Source organism: Ctenopharyngodon idella, chromosome 24 (assembly GCF_019924925.1).
Source record: "Ctenopharyngodon idella isolate HZGC_01 chromosome 24, HZGC01, whole genome shotgun sequence".
Taxonomy (NCBI): domain Eukaryota; kingdom Metazoa; phylum Chordata; class Actinopteri; order Cypriniformes; family Xenocyprididae; genus Ctenopharyngodon; species Ctenopharyngodon idella.
The window spans coordinates 27,099,936-27,118,065 of record NC_067243.1 but is presented as its reverse complement, the minus strand read 5'-3'; the positions used below and the strand labels follow the sequence as shown (position 1 = coordinate 27,118,065).

Sequence of the window (18,130 nt, the reverse complement as noted above, 5' to 3'; positions counted from 1 at the left end):
TTAAAGAAATTTAAACAATAAATACCGTTTTGTGGCTCTTTAATGTGTCGTGACAGATCGCTGTAGCGCCTCAGTTTAAGCGGCTCGTGAACCGATCGTCTCTTCCTACTGGTTCATTTATAGCATCAAATACGCATGAATGAATATGAGAAGAAATGTTGTTTCAACCGTGGAAAGATGTCAGTACACACCATTTTAAGTTCAAGTCCACCGACATTAATCCACTAACTCCCCTGACTGCTTTGTCTGACGAAACGGCGGATTAGGCGTTATGATTGGTTAGATCGCCTGTCAATCGTACGCACACATCAATATTGCGTCATTTTTGTCACGCTGAACAAGAGTTAATTACTGTAATTAATTGCATTATTATAAGGTAGGTTTATGGTTGGTTTAGGTGTAGACGTTAATAAAGCAATCTGATAAGTATTTAATTTAATTGATTGTTATTTTATGGCGAGATTTGGCGTCATTTCCGGCCGTAAACGCCTTGAATCAGTAGGAGCTCTCAGAAAAGACCCATCTTACAAGCTGTAATTACGAGCTTTACGAGGACGTGAACGCTTTTTACAAGTTGAAACCTCGAAATTAAGTAATTTCAACGTAGCGTGAACGCACCCATATTCTTAAAGAAGATAATTATAATATTTGCTGCACCTGAATCTCTGTTCGTGATTGATGCGTCACTGATTACACGACGCGTCAACGGCTCGAGCATTTCACAACAAGCCGTCGAGAGGTAAGAATCGTTTTCGTATTTTATGCATAAATGGGCATGTTTTTTTACACAACAGTTATTAACACGATGTTAGCCTACATAAAGCCATACATGCATACATGTCGTTATAAAACGGAACAGCAGACAAAAAAAAAAAAAAAAAAACATCGTTAAGGCCCGTTCACACCAAGAACGATAACCATATCGTTCTTTTAATTATCCACCTTATTCCGACGCCTCATGACGCTTTGTGCGAATTATGGGTGTAACTTCCGTTAAGCTGTAAACAGACAGTGAAAGACTTGCTCTATGAACGCAATAATACGTTTTATTTTTAAACTGGGTACAATGAGATGACATTATTCTACTCACCCTTCAAACAACGAACATTAAAAGGACATTTAAGCATCAACAAGGTACTTTCAACAGGCCATGAAAAAGCGAGATTCTTTCCACAGAAATAACGGACGGGTTAAATATAACTTTAGTGATATATATCTGTATTATGTAATATACGTTGCCTTAATAAAAAATGTCTATGAACTTCAGCATTGCGTGATACTATTTCAAAGTGATTTCCATCATTTTTACAGATAATAAATTGTATTTAACTGTGAAAACAAACCTGGAAAGAGACGTGAGGCTTTGAGGAGAAAAATAAGAGATTCTTCGTTCATTCCAGTGAATTATTAATGGGATATATCGTACATTATATCGGGAGAACAGACCACAAATGTGCAGTATATGTTGTCCTTTCTCATACTATTACAGCGGTATGCAAAGGGACAAAAGAAAATAATCACGAGGATAGAAAGCAGCGACTGAAAAAAGCTCTTGCCATAGATATTCATTATAACATGTTACGTTATTCTCATGATGTCTGAAAATAAAACATGAAAGAAAAATTGACAGCTCATTCAGTCAAAGTGACAGATAAGCTTTATTTGTAGGGCAATCTTAAGATTTAAAACGATTCGTTTCAGTCTTTTTAAATGGAAGTTCCCCAAACCGGAAGTGCAACCCATAATTTGAAACGCAGCAGGCTAGTCAGGAATAAGGTAGATAGGTGCACGTTGAGTTTTGTCTCTTTAAAGCAAGATCGATTCTGATTGGCTGTCAATGTTCTTATCGTTCATCAACTGGGAAAAAAAATAAAATAATCTGAAAGTGATTCAACTGATTGGTGATGGGAGAAACGAAGCTTTTCAAAGCTTCGAATCAATTGAACCAATTGCTTCGCAAAATGATTCACTGTTTCGAAGCGTTCGAAACGCCACACGCTGGTGACCCCTGCTGGTCAGAACAGTGTAAATACAACAAACTCAGGCCAAATATGCATAAAAACAGCTTTTACAAACCCATTGCAAATGTTTTATTGAAAGTAAAATCTACCAAATGCAATTAATCATCTAATAAGATTTAATAGCAAGTGTATGTATAATATGTGTTATTTTATCAGTTTTCAGGGCTTGTTTTGTTTGTTCTATGGATGACTCCGCTAAACTGGCCAATAAGAGACTGTAACTACTAGGGTAAGTGTACCTATTAAAGTCCCCTTGTAGTCAATCATTTTAATTTTTCCTGTGAAATAATATCTCTTCATGCCTTAAAATAGCTTGACTGTAACTCTACACCCTTGCTTCATTTAGTATACGTGGATCTATGAATATGCTAAATAGTCCTACCTCCACTCACTCACACCAGCTCAGAGATCCAGTCTGTCAACTTACTGAGGTAAACGCTGCACAATGGTATCGCTCTTTATAATGTCGGACATGTAACGGTTAGGGCTGTGCAATTAATCATATTTTAGATTTCGATTTTGGCTTCCAACGATTATGAAAACAAGATAATTGAGGTAAAACAATTACTGTACCGCTGCCACCTTCCATCCAGCGCAACTTTCTAGTATACTTTGCGGTTAAACCGTCAAATAGACTACGCACAAATATAACGAAATGCTGTTTTGGTAAATATCCTCGTAAATGCAGTCGGTTATGTCTTAAGTGAACACTGAGAAAGTGCACGTGTGTAACAGTAGGCCCATGTTGGATCTGTGCAGCTCTTAAAGGGACAGCAGCCAACATTAATGACTGTTGAAGTCATTTTTAACAAGATAAGACAAAGATAAAATCACTCAATGCTCTTGAATGAATAACTTTTGTAGTTTTAAATAAGGATTAGTCTGTATTTAATGTACAGCAGTTATTTTACATTTGATTACTTTATTCAGTTCCTGTTGGGTATTACTAATCTGAATACACTGTTAGTACATGTTCCTGAAAAAGCTAAAGCACTGTTTATTTCATTTGTATTATTGTTCTGATGTATTCTTTGTCGGTTTTGTTTGTAATTAGTTTTTGTTCTTATTTTGTTGACAGTTTGCTTGTCTTCTGTAGCTGTTTTGATGACTTTTTACCTGCATTAATCTATTAGTTTTTGCTGAAGTATTGATAATTGTGAAATTTCACTGACATTTAAAATTACATTATCATATCAAGACTTTGATCATATCACCCACCAATAATCCTGTTAAATAATCGTGATTTCAATATTGAACAAAAAAATCGTGATTATGATTTTTACCATAATTGAGCAGCCCTAATAACATTAATAATATGATTAGCCTTTTGCTTGACTATGTTATCAAACAGCTAATAACGTGTTGCTAATGTTACATATATTGTTTTAAAGCATATTAAAAACACCACATAAACATATAAACAACATTAAAAACTTGAATTTCACCACAGGGGGACTTTAAACCCACCAAAATTCATCTGTTTTGTTTAAAATCAAAAGAATTGGCGTTGCTGTGGTTTTGCTGTGTTTTTGTTTGTAAAGCAGATAAAGTGGCAATATTTTCTTTAAAATGTAAGTTATTAACTCATGTAAGTAAATATTAACTCAATTTATTTGCTTTAAACTGCTGTATAAAAGCAATCTCACACATTTTGCCACCTCTTTGTTACTCCCATTGCCATCTCAGGAATGACACAAGTTGCCACGCAAAAACTAGCAATGACATTTTCGCGATATTATCGTATATCGACGATATCTTGCAAGTATCGTGATGTTGATGATAAAAGTCAGTTACCAGACGATAATCGCCAATATCGAGAAAAAAATTACAAATATATTTAACAGTCCCATAGTTACCATGTTTATTCTAATGCGATAGCATGATTGAGATATTTTGTAGTCTATAGTAATTTCTAGGTTTAGGAATAAAAAATAAATTCTAGAATCACTTAATTTACTTAAGGCCAGGAATCGAATAGGCCTACTCATTATAAAATTAACATTTCAATTTTGCTTACTAATAATGTGATTTTATTTTTAAATCATTCTTCATGTGCGAGATGAAACAGGCAACATTTCATAGGCTAGTTTGTAGACAAATACACACAAAATTGTCAAAATAACCACGTAAACAGTTGAGAAAGAAAATGTGTGTGTGACAGCCTATATTGGATTTAGGGCTGAACGATTTTAGAAAATAATCTAATTGAGATTATTTTTACCAATATTGCGATTTAATATGCGATTATTATAATTTTTTTTAAGCTCTCTATCTTTTGTATTATTTAACAAAGACAAGCAATAAATCTTTGTAGGGGTGGGATTTTTTTTTTTTTTTTTTTTTTTTTTTTTTTAAGGCACCTCACATTTCGATTCGATTCTTGGAGTCACAGTCCGATTCCAAAACGATTCTCTTTTTTTCCTTATTGATTAGTCTTATTAATAACTTTTTTTATTTAATTACATATGTAATTATAAGTAATAATTACACATTCAAAATTTAATTAAAATAATTAGGACATCTAAGTAGCTTTTATAAATGTGCCTTAGAAAAATAAACATTACTTGTGCGCATCTTAAGACAAAACAATGGCACTGACATATTTTAAGACATGTCAGTGCAAGTTGCTTTTAGTTAAGACAGCTCATACATTTATTGTAGTCTGGGATTAGCTTTAATAAGAGATTTAATTAGCTGCATTCACACTAATGCACAGATCTTTTAAAATATAAGATGTGGTTTGTCCTGTCTGTTTGATCACCTAAGACATAAGTGACTGTGTTTACATTAATTTCGCGTCATTAAAGCATTTTGAAGTATATTTAACCACTTAAAAGGAACCGAGCACTCTTCACAAAGTGTGCGTCAGCATTTGAATTTGACATAACATAACTGAAGCAGCATTCATTCGTAGTGCATTTGTGAGGAATATACCGGCGGCCGGGGCGAGACGACAGACTGCAAGCGTAAGCAAAGCACACGTTTCTCACAGCACATCCTGTGGAATGAAGCGTGCAAAATTGTAATTCGCCTCAACCTTTCCGAACTTTATTAAAGATTATTTTGTGGATGGTCTGTCTCTGTCTGTCTGTCTGTCTGTCTGTCTGAGAGTGAGAGCGCGCGCGAACAATTGGAAGCAAGCAGAATAAGTTTCTAAAGCACACGCAGCGCCATCACTCATCTGTGGTTAAAAACTACACTCAGAATCGTTATAGATAGAATCTTTTCTCCCATCTCTATTGTATAGCATGAACAACACAATATTAGAATGATTAAACATAAACTGTGCTTTTCCGTAGGCCAGGCATTTGCATAGCGTGCCAAGTTGATGATTACTCTCGCGTGTCACGTGACGAGCGGGTAATCGCAGCCTTTGCGGTTTAAAAATTGCGTTTTGTCATATCGCGATATTATCGCAAATGCGATTAATCGTTCAGCTCTAATTGGATTCGTGGATTGACATCAATCCATACCCAAAGGATGTTCATTTCGGTTTTAACCGACAATATTGTTAAATAAGAATTAAATTAAATTAGATTAGAATGGATAAGTGTCTATGAATCATTAAAGATAACAATTTGTTTTCCTGGGGTTTTGTTTCACATGCGCAAATTTACCAGCATAAACAACAGAACAGGAGGATTCACATCACGTCACGCGCCTGCAGCGCAGAATTAACTCACATAGCCTATATACAGTAGTCAACATTTGAAGTGTATCAACCTCATCATCAACCAAATCATCATCTTCTTAGGACAACTTAGTTCTGAGGACAACTTTGAACTTTTTTTTTGATCCACTTCAAATGTTGACTACTATAAAAGGTATAAATACGTGATATATATTCACTCAAATAATTAACAGATTAACAAAATGAAAGAAAAAATGGTGTGACAAGTAGTAGCCTATATGCTGAGTTTTGATTTATTTTTGCGACGCACTCCACATAAACACGTTCAATGAAAAGGAAAGTGAAACGGCAGAAAGTGGTACCTGTTTTCTTTATTTTACAAAAACACAATGTTTTGTTTTTATTGTGAGTGTATACAGATAAAATTAGACTCTCTAAGTTTATGTATGACTGTAAATGTATTTAAAGTTGTTTTCACTGGTGTAAGGAAGCCGTTCAAGTGATCATGCCGGCGCCTCACACGCACACAACGTCACTTCTAGCACTGCTCGACATCGCAGCCTGTTCATTATCAAAAAAAAATGAAAAATAAAATACACAAATAATATTTGTAATTACTCCTTTTTCCAAATAAATAATGCAGCATTTTTTTTTTTATTTCGTTAAGAGGCCTATATAAGGACACCTCGGAGCTCTAAAAACATGAGGAAAAAAATAACCTTTCCATTTTTGGTCATGCAGAATGAACCTATGTTTTATATTAAAATACAAACTAAGAAAAGCAAAACAGACCTTTAACCTGCGCTGTAACATCATGCAAGGTAAACAAGTCTGGAAAGGATGATATTATGTTCAATGTTTGCAGAAATAAATACGGGAAAAAGATTGATTTGTTGCTTTTGAGAATTGATATCAAATCGACCACAATTTAAGGAAAGATTAATCGAAAAATCGGTTTATTTTTTTGCGCCCAGACCTACAATCAATTCCCCATGGACAAAATCAAGTCCCGCCCTACATTTGTTCTTGCTTCAGAAGCCGAAGTCACAACAGGGAAGAAAAGACGATCACAACTTCAACAAAAATTTTTTTTGCAAACAGGTTTCCAAGACACTTCTCTAAACTGCCGTTATTCAGCAAATAGATAATCCCATCCCAAACTCACGGCGTTGGTTGAATCAGAAGTTGACTACAAACAAGCAGTGAGTGCGTGAAAAAGTGCAGTGAAAAAGTTACTGCACCCCATGAAAAGTGTTGTCCTTCAAAACAATCCACAGAAACTATTCGAACCATATTGATGGGTGAACGTCATCTAATTTAATAATTAATTTTTATTGAAAAGATAATCTACAAAAATTGTCTTGTGTAAAAAAAAAATAAAATAAAAATAAGTGCACCCCTACATTCAATTGTATTGCCCTCTTTTGCAGAAGTATTTTTTTTTTTTTTTTTGTAGGAGTTTCTTATTGTTTCAGTCTTTTTCATCGACTAGGAGAAAGTGCAGAATTTCATGTTCTGTGTGAAAAACCCCTGCACTTTTCATGGGATGTACTTAATGTTTCACAGCACTGAACACCAGCTGTGCTTCATACGCTGGCATTACATTTTCTGTCATGTTGATGTCTTGTGAAATATTTAAAATGAATTGTCTTATTTTTTCTCTCTGTTGCAGATTTTGCAGTGGAAATCGGAGAAATGTTAGAAATTCAAATAATCAAGGTAGAGCACTACATGACAGCCGATGTTTCTGTCATACATATATTTACTATCTTTGAGATACTATTATAGTTTTTATTCATGTTTTGATTTTGTTTTTATTTTTATATATCTTCTTGTTCATTTTAATTTTAGCTAGATTTATTTTAGTACATTAAATTAAATGAAAAATATTGTGGGCAACTAGCTGAAATTAAGGATTTTTTGTAGTGTTTTATTTCATTTAAAGTTTAATTTTTTTTTTAATGGTTTTAGTTTTTTCTGATAGTTACTCTTGCTGTGATGTAAAATATGTAACACTGTGATAAATATGTGAATGTAATAATTCTTAAAGGACTGGGTGACACCTTCAAAAAGTGTTTTGACATTCATTTCTATTATGTATTGCACTGAAGCACACTATTGCATTTTTTTAGGTAGAAAAAATAATGTCAGTAGTATTGCTTTTTATTGGCCTGTTTATAATTTAATTTATTATTATTATTATTATTATTATTATTTTTTTTTTTTAATCACTCTTAATGTCTAAATATATGATAATATAGTCTTTATATTTTTGTAAGGACAGTCTCTTTCAAAGCGATCATCAAATTTGGGGTCCTTGGCATCGCCGAAAAGGTGTTTGAAAACCTCTGGTCCAAAAGACCCAATTTGACTTATTGCAATGATTTTAATAAACAAATGGATTATCTGTAATTGCAACTAATATCACACTTGCTAACATTAGGGATGTTCACATGAACTAATTTCCATCAATCCAATAATAAATTTAGTCTGATTTCAGATTCTGAAAGTTATATCAACCCTAAACGTTGAAACACATGTATTCTGAACAAAACTTCAGCGAATGTGCAGTGCGTCAGTCGCGGTGTCAGATTACTTCAGGTCTACAGCACACCTTCCACTCTGATCAAAATTTAAGATCGAGCTCGTTCGGATTGATTAATGTGTTTACATGAAGGCATTTCAGTCTGATTGAGCCATCAATTCAATAAGATTTTTGCCGTGTATAAATGTAGCTATTGATGAATATGAAAGCTCTCTTTGTTTGGTGTCAGATTGAAGACCCAGGATGCCTGTGGGCTCGAGTCCTGAAAGGTCCAGGCATTCAGCCGGACAATCCAGAGGAATATGAGCAGCTGAGGCTGAAAATGAACCTCTTCTACCATGAGGTCGACCTGGACGTCCAAAAACTAAAGCCTGCTGAACTGAAGGAGGGGCTGGTATGTCATGTCAGATCATGAATATGTATTAAAGGGTACATAACACACACACACACACACACGGTTTCGGCCAATCTCATGTTAATCTTGAGTACCTATAGAGTAGTATAGCATCCTTCATATCTCTGAAAAGTCTTTAGTTTTATCAGATTTATAAAAGAAAGCTATGCTGTACCGAGCCTTTCCGAAAACAGCCGAGGCGTGCCATGGGCGAAGCTAAAGAGTCACACAAGCACGCACAGCTTTTGCATAGTAAATCCAGTGTTGAACTGGGCCTTTTTTATAAAACTATAAGCACCAATCCTGAGCGCTCGAGCAGCCATGGAAAAACACAAGATATTCTCCATTCATTTTAACCAATAAAAAAGTGATTGCAACTATCAGACGCGACTTTATCCTTATTTTGATAGTTAATTTAAGTCAGTTTCTATGGTTATTTTAATGACAAATGTCGAGAGCGCATCAGTGTAATGCGTAAGCACAAATCTCTCAGCTCCACTTTGGGAAGCAAGGTAATCTTTCCTCACAACCAAAAACACACTTCTTTGGTGACATTGTTGATTTTGTGGTCTAAAAACAAAGTGCTAAATTATTTCTCGAGCAAGTCCTGTGCAGGGCTGCCGACAACTTTCCTGAACGAAGCACGTTGACGGGCATGCTCTTGCTTTCTCGCTCTGGCTGATGTGTGTGCGCTCTTCTGGGAGTAGTGCCTGCACAAGGAATTCTACCCTTAATTATGTAATACAGGGCCATACTCGAGGAAAAAAAAACTCTCCGAAACATGTAGGAAATCTGAAGGAGTGTATTTGGCACAGAAATAGTCTGTCGTATGTCCAACTCGTCGTATGTCCAACTCGTTTAATATTATCTTTCTATGATCTTTCTATGATTCATATATGGGAGGTTGACATCCTGCGGGGTAAAATGCTGCTCTACCAGTCAAAAGTTGGGACACGACTACTCATTCTTTATTATCAGGGTTCCCATGCTTCTTGAAAGTACTTGAATTTCAGACACAAGGCTTGGAAAGTCTGTGAAAACAAACATAGGTCTTTTGAAAGAGCTTGAATTAAACTTGAACTAAATTTTGTTACAGAATGGTGCTATTACAAAAATCGGCCTTTATACACTGCCAAAGCCAGAAAGAAACCGCACTACTAACTGGGGGGAAAGCAGGAAAAACTTAAAAAAAAAGCGGCGGAGTGGATTGGTTGTGATCACACGCAGGCAGCCCTTCATGATGAATGCATGAGAAGCGTGGAGCTGTTTAACTAGCTCAGTGCCAGGGAAGTGAAAATTCCGGTGGATTGATAAGAAGCTAATGTGCTTTCTAAAAAATTTGTGAATAATAAGGTATCTAGAATTTATTTATATATATATATAAATCCTATTTTAAATTAACGTTTATAACTTTTACTCATCCATTTTCTTAAATGTTGAAATATGGTTATCAATTTTTTTTATATATATAAAATATTATTATTATTATTATTATTATTTATTTTGTATTATTTATTTTATTTTTTATTTTTAAACTTGTTTTTGTCAACTTGTATTTAAACTGTTGTTGAAATCTTTGTTTTTACAGTCATTTTATGGTTTAGGATGTTACCATAAACACTAATCTTTGTTCAGGTGTTAAAAAGAGTCTAGAACTAAAGAACTAAAACCAGTGTGATCTAAATGTTCAAAGCAGGAATAAGAAGGCTACAAACTGCCTCTCTGGTTCAAACCTGCACACTGTTCAACTCACACACACTGTACCAGCCCTCTCTCCTCATTGGATTTTATTACTGCAGTAATGATAGATACTTTGAAACTGCCACAGTAACAAACCCAGCTTTATTGTCTTTATTGTGCTTGATATAAAATAAAAGGTGCTTTTAAAAAGTCCTTGAATCTGGTGTTCATGAAAGAGTGGGAACCTTGTATTTTGGTTGTTTTCCACATTTCAAAATACTAAATATTTCATCAAAACTATGGTATAAGACAAAAGTGAGTATTTAAAGGATTAGTTCACTTCAGAATTAAAATTTCCTGATAATTTACTCACCACCATGTCATCCAAGATCTTCATGTCTTTCTTTCTTCAGTGGAAAAGAAATGAAGGTTTTTGAGGAAAACATTCCAGGATTTTTCTCCATATAGTGGACTTCACTGGGGTTCAACGGGTTGAAGGTCCAAATGTCAGTTTCAGTGCTGCTTCAAAGAGCTCTACATGATCCCAGACGAGGAATAAGGGTCTTATCTAGAGAAACCATTGGTCATTTTCTAAATAAAAATTGATATACTTTAAGCACAAATGCTCGTCTTGCACTGCTCTGCGATGTGCCACGCATTATATAATCACGTTGGAAAGGTCATGTGTGACGTAGGCGGAAGTACCGATCCAGTGTTTACAAAGTGAACGTGCAAAGACTAAGTCAAACGGCTTTTACGAAAAAAGGTAAAACAACGATGTCTTATTATTTTGAAGTTGAATGAGAAAAGTTTTTCACAGAGCAGTGAAAGATGAGCATTTGTGGTTTAAAAAGTATATACATTTTAAAATGACTGATCGTTTCGCTAGATAAGACCCTTATTCCTCGTCTGGGATTGTGTAGAGCTCTTTGAAGCTGCACTGAAACTGACATTTGGACCTTCAACCTGTTGAACCCCAGTGAAGTCCACTATATGGAGAAAAATTCTGGAATGTTTTCCTCAAAAACCTTCATTTCTTTTCCACTGAAGAAAGAAAAACATGGACATCTTGGATGACATGGGGGAGAGTAAATTATCAGGAAATTTTCATTCTGAAGTGAACTAATCCTTTAAGAGAGTTGTAGTGACAAAACATTAAACTAATCTTCTATTTGAGCTGCTGCTTTCTCTAGACTCAAGTTCTACATGCTGGACCTGTTGGCTTGGACACTTACTTTTCCTCTCCAAAAAAAAAAATTCACTTACATATGCAAATGTGCCTACATATGAGAAACAAACGTTCTATCTTTTTTTTATATATATATATATATATATATATATATATATATATAAAATATACAGGTGCTGGTCATATAATTAGAATATCATCAAAAAGTTCATTTTTTTTTATTATAAATTATTTTTAAAAATGAAACTTTCATATATTCTAGATTCCCTACATGTAAAGTAAAACATTTCAAAAGTTTTTTTTTTTAATTTTGATGATTAGAGCGTACAGCTCATGAAAGTCCAAAATCCAGTATTTCAAAATATTAGAATATTTCCTAAGATCAATCAAAAAATGGATTTGCAAAACAGAAAAGTTCAAGTTCTTTAAAGTATGTTCTTTTGTGCACTCAATACTTGATCGGCAGGACATATTACAGCAAATGACTTGCTCCTAGCACAAATTACAGCATCACTGAAGTGTGGCATGGAAGTGATCAGCCTGTGGCACTGCTGAGGCACTATTGAGCCTTCAGATCATCTGTATATTGTTGGATCGACTGTTTCTCATCTTTCTCTTGAAAATATCCCATAGGTTCAGGTCAGGCATATTGGCTGGCCAATAAAGCACAGTAATATCATGCTCAGCAAACCACTTGGAAGTGGTTTTTGCACTGTGGGCAGGTGCTAAAGTCCTGCTGGAAAAGGAAATCAGCATCTCCATAAAGCTTGTCAGCAGATGGAAGCATAAAGTGCTCCAAAATCTCCTGGAAGATGGCTGCATTGACTTTGCACTTGATAAAACACAATGGACCAACACCAGCAGACGTCACGGCCCCCCCAAATCATTATTGACTTCAGAAACTTCACACTAGACTTCAAGCAGCTTGGATTCTGTGCCTCTCCAGTCTTCCTTCAGACTCTGGGACCATGATTTCAACATGAAATGCAAAATTTACTTTTATCTGAAAAAAGGACTTTCGACCACTGTTCACTGTCCAGTTCTTTTTCTCCTTAGCCCAGGTAAGATGCTTCTGACGTTGTCTCTGGTTCAGAAGTGGCTTGGTAGTCCTTTTCCTGAAGATGTCTGAGTATGGTGACTCTTGATGCGCTGACTCCGGCTTCATTCTACTCATTGTGAAGCTCTCCCAAGTGTTTGAATTGGCTTTACTTGACAGTATTCTCAAGCTTGCGGTCATCCCTGTTGCTTGTGCACCTTTGCCTACCCAATTTCTTCCTTCCAGTCAACTTTGCATTTAATATGCTTTGATACATCACTCTGTAAACAGCCACCCCATTCAGTAATGACCTTCTGTGACTTACTCTCTTTGTGGAGGGTGTCAATGATTGTCTCCTGGACCATTGCCAAGTCAGCAGTCTTCCCCATTAGTGTGGTTTCAAAGAACAAAAGATACCCGGAATTTATACTGTAGGGATGGTCATTTAATGAAACTCAAATGTAAATATTCTAATATTTTGAGATACTGGATTTTGGACTTTCATGAGCTGTACGCTCTAATCAACAAATTAAAAAAAAAAAAAACTTTTGAAATGTTTTACTTTACATGTAGGGAATCTAGAATATATGAAAGTTTCATTTTTTTAAAAATAATTTACAATAAAAAAATGAACTTTTTCACGATATTCTAATTATATGACCAGCACCTGTGTGTGTGTGTGTGTGTGTGTGTATATATATATATATATATGTATATAAATATAAATTTAAGCAGAAGACTTAAGATCATGAGAAAGATAAAGTCAAGTGTCTTTTGACTAGTGGTGTCTACACAATTTAGCCAATTCTTTTATAATTCTGAATGCAACTTTTACTTCATTTTAAGTGAGAGAACACATGAACTATTTGAAAATTTTAATGTTTGTACTTTCAAAATTCATTTGTCACACCACAAGACTATTTAAATGAAGCAGTGAAGAAAAACGGGGATTAAAAGTGACACATTACATCACCTCATAAGACCATTTTCTTATATGAATATTCAACTCTATTTGAAAGAGAAGTGTTTTGAGAGTGTTTGATCCTCTGACGTTAATCTGTTTCAGATGCATGACTCTCTCTGTGTCTCCTCAGGTGTGTGTGGTGTTCAGTCAGGCTCTGAAGAGCTGGTGTCGTGCCGTGGTCGAGTCTGTCATGGAGGGGACGCTGGACGCTCAGGCCTGGTGTTTGTTAGTAGACCATGGAGATCGCATCATCGTCAGAGCGGATGAGTAATGAAGCATTTTATACAGGGTCCCTGCGGGCACTTGAAATGTCTTAAATTTAGTTTTATCTAGTTTAAGGTCATAAATATCTTATGGTAGTCTTATCATTTTAAGAAGTATTAAATTTGGGGACAGAAAAACAGGAGTTGTGAGATGGCCCAATATGATTATTAAATAAGACAATGATTTAATTAAATAAATGTGAGCACTACAGGTTCAAAGTCAAAACACAGTGCTGTTGCTCGTTCTACAGGCTCGCAATTTTAGAGCAGTTCACAATCAGCAAATACTAGTGGTGTGACGAGACAGTTAGCTCGCGAGATGAGACACGAGATAAGATTTTTACACAGTATTTAAGAAATCTGCAATGATGAAATTCATGACTGGAAAAATAGTCTGCAGGTGCATCTGAAATGTTTTAACGAATCATCTTGTAATCTCACTTCAGTTCTATTTTCTGAGCATGAATTATCATATGCAGTAAAAGACAACAATACTCAAGCACTGTAAAAAGTTTTGACACAAACTTAACCGACTGACTTCTCTCCTGTATGATTTCATATCTTCAGACCTTACTGTACATGATTTATGAGCTTCTATAACTTTTGATCATAGAAATAACAGTATAAATATAAATGAATAACAGTTTTCTCTTAGTCTTAAGTGCAAACAATAAGTGCAACCATAATCAATGTACTTTCTCAATATTCAATAGAGACCAAATGATTCTTCAATTATGATACAGAGCTGAGAGATGATTATAACTACACAGACCAGCCTAAGATAGCTTTCGTATTGGGGGATATTTGCATGAATCAGGGAGATGCTCTCAAAATGCGGAGTATTGAAATCGCGTTTAAATGTGCACTCACGTTTTACTTTTCGCATTCGATTTCGCACTCGTGTGTACTCTGTGAATATGGAGTGGCGGTGCTGAGTGCACATTCTACAAGATAAGACGTTTGTCAGACGCTTAGGTTCTGTTGCGCAATGAATCCTCCACCATGGTCTTGTCAGTCATCTCGTCACTTACTCTCGTCAAGTGATCCGTGAAGTCTGATTCCTGCTGCACTGCGTACGACTCTGCAGTTTCGTGTTGGATGAGCTGGATGGACTTGAAGTGACCGTTAACCAACTGAATTAAATTGTTTTTATTTTATATTTTAAAAAGCAAAACGATAGTGGTGTAATGTAAGTGTAGCGGTGACATATTCTATCCTAATTTCACCCTCACACTTCATCATGGCAATACAAATACCATGCATTTGTGTCAAATGGTAGCTTATGAACTACACTTGATGAACTATGACAGTAATTATTGAATGATGTTGTAAGTGCATATTTAATGTCCCTTATCCTTTTGAATGAGCAGCCAGAAATAGTAATCCATAGATGCTTCAAAATAAGAGTCCCGGTGTATGCACACTTGTTCAGGAAGGGAATTAACCTGCTCATGTGTTTTAGCCGATGACAACATATGTTTTATTTAACTAATGTAATGAATGACATGGTGATGTCTTACATTGGACACAAGCGAGAGTGAGTGTGCAGCGTCGTTGTGCAATCAGAACGGCAAATTAATGTGTCGCAATCCGCTGTCTCCTCAAAAGAGCCTGTTTGTAAGCAGCAGAAAGCTGCCTTCATGAGACACACGTACAGTATAGTACACGTTCACTCTGCTGCACATAATAGCACCAAATTAATAAAAAACACCTGCGTTCTGTCTTCTATCATGCACGTTTTTGATGATGCAAGATGAACGCAAACGCACCAGGGTTGGATAGAATCGAGTTGAGTGTGAAACCAGACCAACACTGCAGGGAGGCGCCGGGAACAATCGGATTCGCTGCAAACGTTCCCAGTGTGAAAGCCCCCCAAGTTCACATGTAGTTGCAAAGTTACTTCTAGTCAGTAGAATGTCTAAAGTGGATTATTGAAATAATGTGTTAAGGTTTTTTTTTTTTTGGTTATTATTGGTATTTTGGTTACACAGTAAATGCATCTAACATTTTAATTCAATGTAAACTCTCTTGTTGCTTTTTTCTGAGCCGTCCCATCACAGGAAGGAAAGACTAAAGCCCTATTTGGACAGGACTAGTTTTCTTGAAGGATGTTAGAGATATTTCCTGTTTCACAGGCACACTTTGAGATTTTAATCCCATCCGAATCTGCCATGTCTGTGTTTTTCTTTCTCAACCTCAATCCCCAATTCAAGGGCAAATAGGGTTTTTTGGCAAACTCAACAGTCCTCTGAGAAATCTAATCCTGTCCTAATGCAAATGTCTGTGTTTGCCAATTTTGTATTATACTAACGCTTTGTTGCGTTTTTGACCTACATGAGCTACCGTTTGCACACCAATCTTTTGCATGCTTTCATTTAATTTCAAATTGAAATTATGAAATTAATAAATAGAGCCAAACTTCTCCATAAAGCACTGCTGACAGAGCTTCATCCATGAATGGTTTAAATCTGTACTCTTCATAATATCCCTGAATGAATTTGCTCAGTGTAAGAACTCCTCTTGAGAAGTTTCTGCAGCTTCCCTTCAGAGTCAGATGCTTTAAACTGGCAGGAATTCGTCCCATGACTCTACAGGTGCCGATCTCTGAAGACATGGCCGAGCTCGTGTAAGTCAGCTGTCCTAAAGAAAGCTTTGGCATCTCTTTTTGCACTCGCGTACATTCTGATGCTCTGTTTTTGTGTCTGATCTCAGTCCATCCTCAACATGGGACAGCTCTGCCACAAAATACTTGCACAATCTATTACAAGGTAAGAGTGTGCTGTGATTATTCAGCTTTTACTCCTGTTTGATGGGAGTATTGTGTGGTTTTTAGATGCTCTGTCTGTTTCTAGTGTCGACTCTTGTCGAAGCCGTTCTGTGTGAAACGCATGCAGGCTGTTCTGCCATTGAACTCTACTTGACTATCAATGATACAAAGGTAAAATACAAAGTCAAAACATCCTCAAAACACAGAGTCGGATTAATGAGGTGGACTGCAGCTGCTAAGTGCCAATCTACTGTCATTGAACAGATCTGTGTGAACCATGAGCTCGTGGCCAAGAAGTTTGCCTGTTTCATAAGTGAGAAGTCCAGTGTGCCAGAAGGGACCAGAAATGGAGATCGAGCTCCTGTCAGCCTGGCGTGGGACATTTACTCCAGCCCTCATCAGCTCTTAGAGATGAAAGGCTGCTGCCCAGTCAAAGCACCGCCGCTGGATATTCTCCACAGAAAAGAGCGGAAAGATGATCTACACCCACTGACAGGTCAAGTTTGGGGATATTTTTTTTTTTTACTGTTTTTGAAAAGTCTCTGCTGCTCACCAAGGCTGCATTTATTTGATTAATAATACAGTAAAAACAGTAATATTGTGAAATATACAATCTAAAATAGCTGTTTTCTATGTGAATATATAGAAAACTGTAATTTATTCCTGTGATCAAAGCTGAATTTTCAACATCATTACTCCAGTCTTCAGTGTCACATGGTCCTTCAGAAATCATTCTAATCATTTTTGTTCAGGATCCTTTGAATAAAAAGTTAACAGAACAGCGTCAATTTGAAAAATCTTTTATAACAATATAAAAAATTTTTACTCTCTATTGATCAACTTAATGCATCCTTAGTTTTGTTATTTGGCTTCACAGTACATCACCACATAAATACACGTAAGAAAAAACATGCAATACAAAATTTATAAAAAAAATAAAATAAAAAAGTCATTATGCCCCATTTTACAAGATGTAAAATAAGTCTCTGATGTCCCCAGAGTGTGTATGTGAAGTTTTAGCTCAAAATACCCCACAGATGTTATAAAAAAAAAAATTGTTAAACTTTTTGGGGTTGAGCAAAAACGCGCCGTTTTAGTGTGCTCCCTTTAAATGCAAATGAGCTGCTGCTCATGGCCTAAGAGGGCGTAGCTTCAAGAGCTGATGCTCCGAGCTCCGGTGACAGAACAATCGCACGCACTAATAATGTCAGAAACTCTCTGTAGCTGTGTTTAGTTTGAATCGGAGTCTGAAAATGATGCCTACAGAGCCAGAGAATATATGCTGCATGGAGACAGAACAGGTATAGTTTAGTTTAATTGCGTTTATATCTTATGCTGTCATCTTGCTTTTATCCACTATTAGTAAGAGCCTGTTGTAGCGAACCCGTCCGAATGATGGCCAAATCTATACTGATGAGTTTATGAAGTTCATTGTACATCACACAAAAAAAGGTGACGTGTACGTTATCGCTCCAGAAAGTCACCACAAGAGCTGAATAAAACAGTACAAGAAGTGCGCATTAAAGTCTTTTATCTGTACACTCTCGCTTGCATTATCATCAACATACACAGCGAATTACACAAACACTCGTTACAGCTAACGGTAAACAAATATATACAAACCTACCTTATCGGGGGTG

The 18,130-nt window shown here is 35.9% G+C and overlaps 1 protein-coding gene across 2 annotated transcripts in view; it reads left to right on the top strand.

The window, feature by feature from the left end:
• Positions 1-323: 323 nt before the first annotated feature.
• Positions 324-18,130, top strand: part of tdrd12 (tudor domain containing 12) — a 48,702-nt gene continuing 30,895 nt past the window's right edge. Inside the window, exons 1-11 of one of the 2 annotated variants that reach the window (XM_051883530.1) lie at positions 324-739; positions 2,178-2,250; positions 2,368-2,452; positions 6,754-6,854; positions 7,325-7,371; positions 8,427-8,591; positions 13,591-13,727; positions 16,230-16,349; positions 16,436-16,491; positions 16,576-16,661; positions 16,755-16,986. In XM_051883530.1, coding sequence (XP_051739490.1) covers positions 7,348-7,371; positions 8,427-8,591; positions 13,591-13,727; positions 16,230-16,349; positions 16,436-16,491; positions 16,576-16,661; positions 16,755-16,986 — 820 coding nt within the window. In that variant the 5' untranslated portion in view covers positions 324-739; positions 2,178-2,250; positions 2,368-2,452; positions 6,754-6,854; positions 7,325-7,347. The remainder of the gene's footprint in view (positions 740-2,177; positions 2,251-2,367; positions 2,453-6,753; positions 6,855-7,324; positions 7,372-8,426; positions 8,592-13,590; positions 13,728-16,229; positions 16,350-16,435; positions 16,492-16,575; positions 16,662-16,754; positions 16,987-18,130) is intronic. The other variant, XM_051883531.1, reaches the window with a different exon arrangement.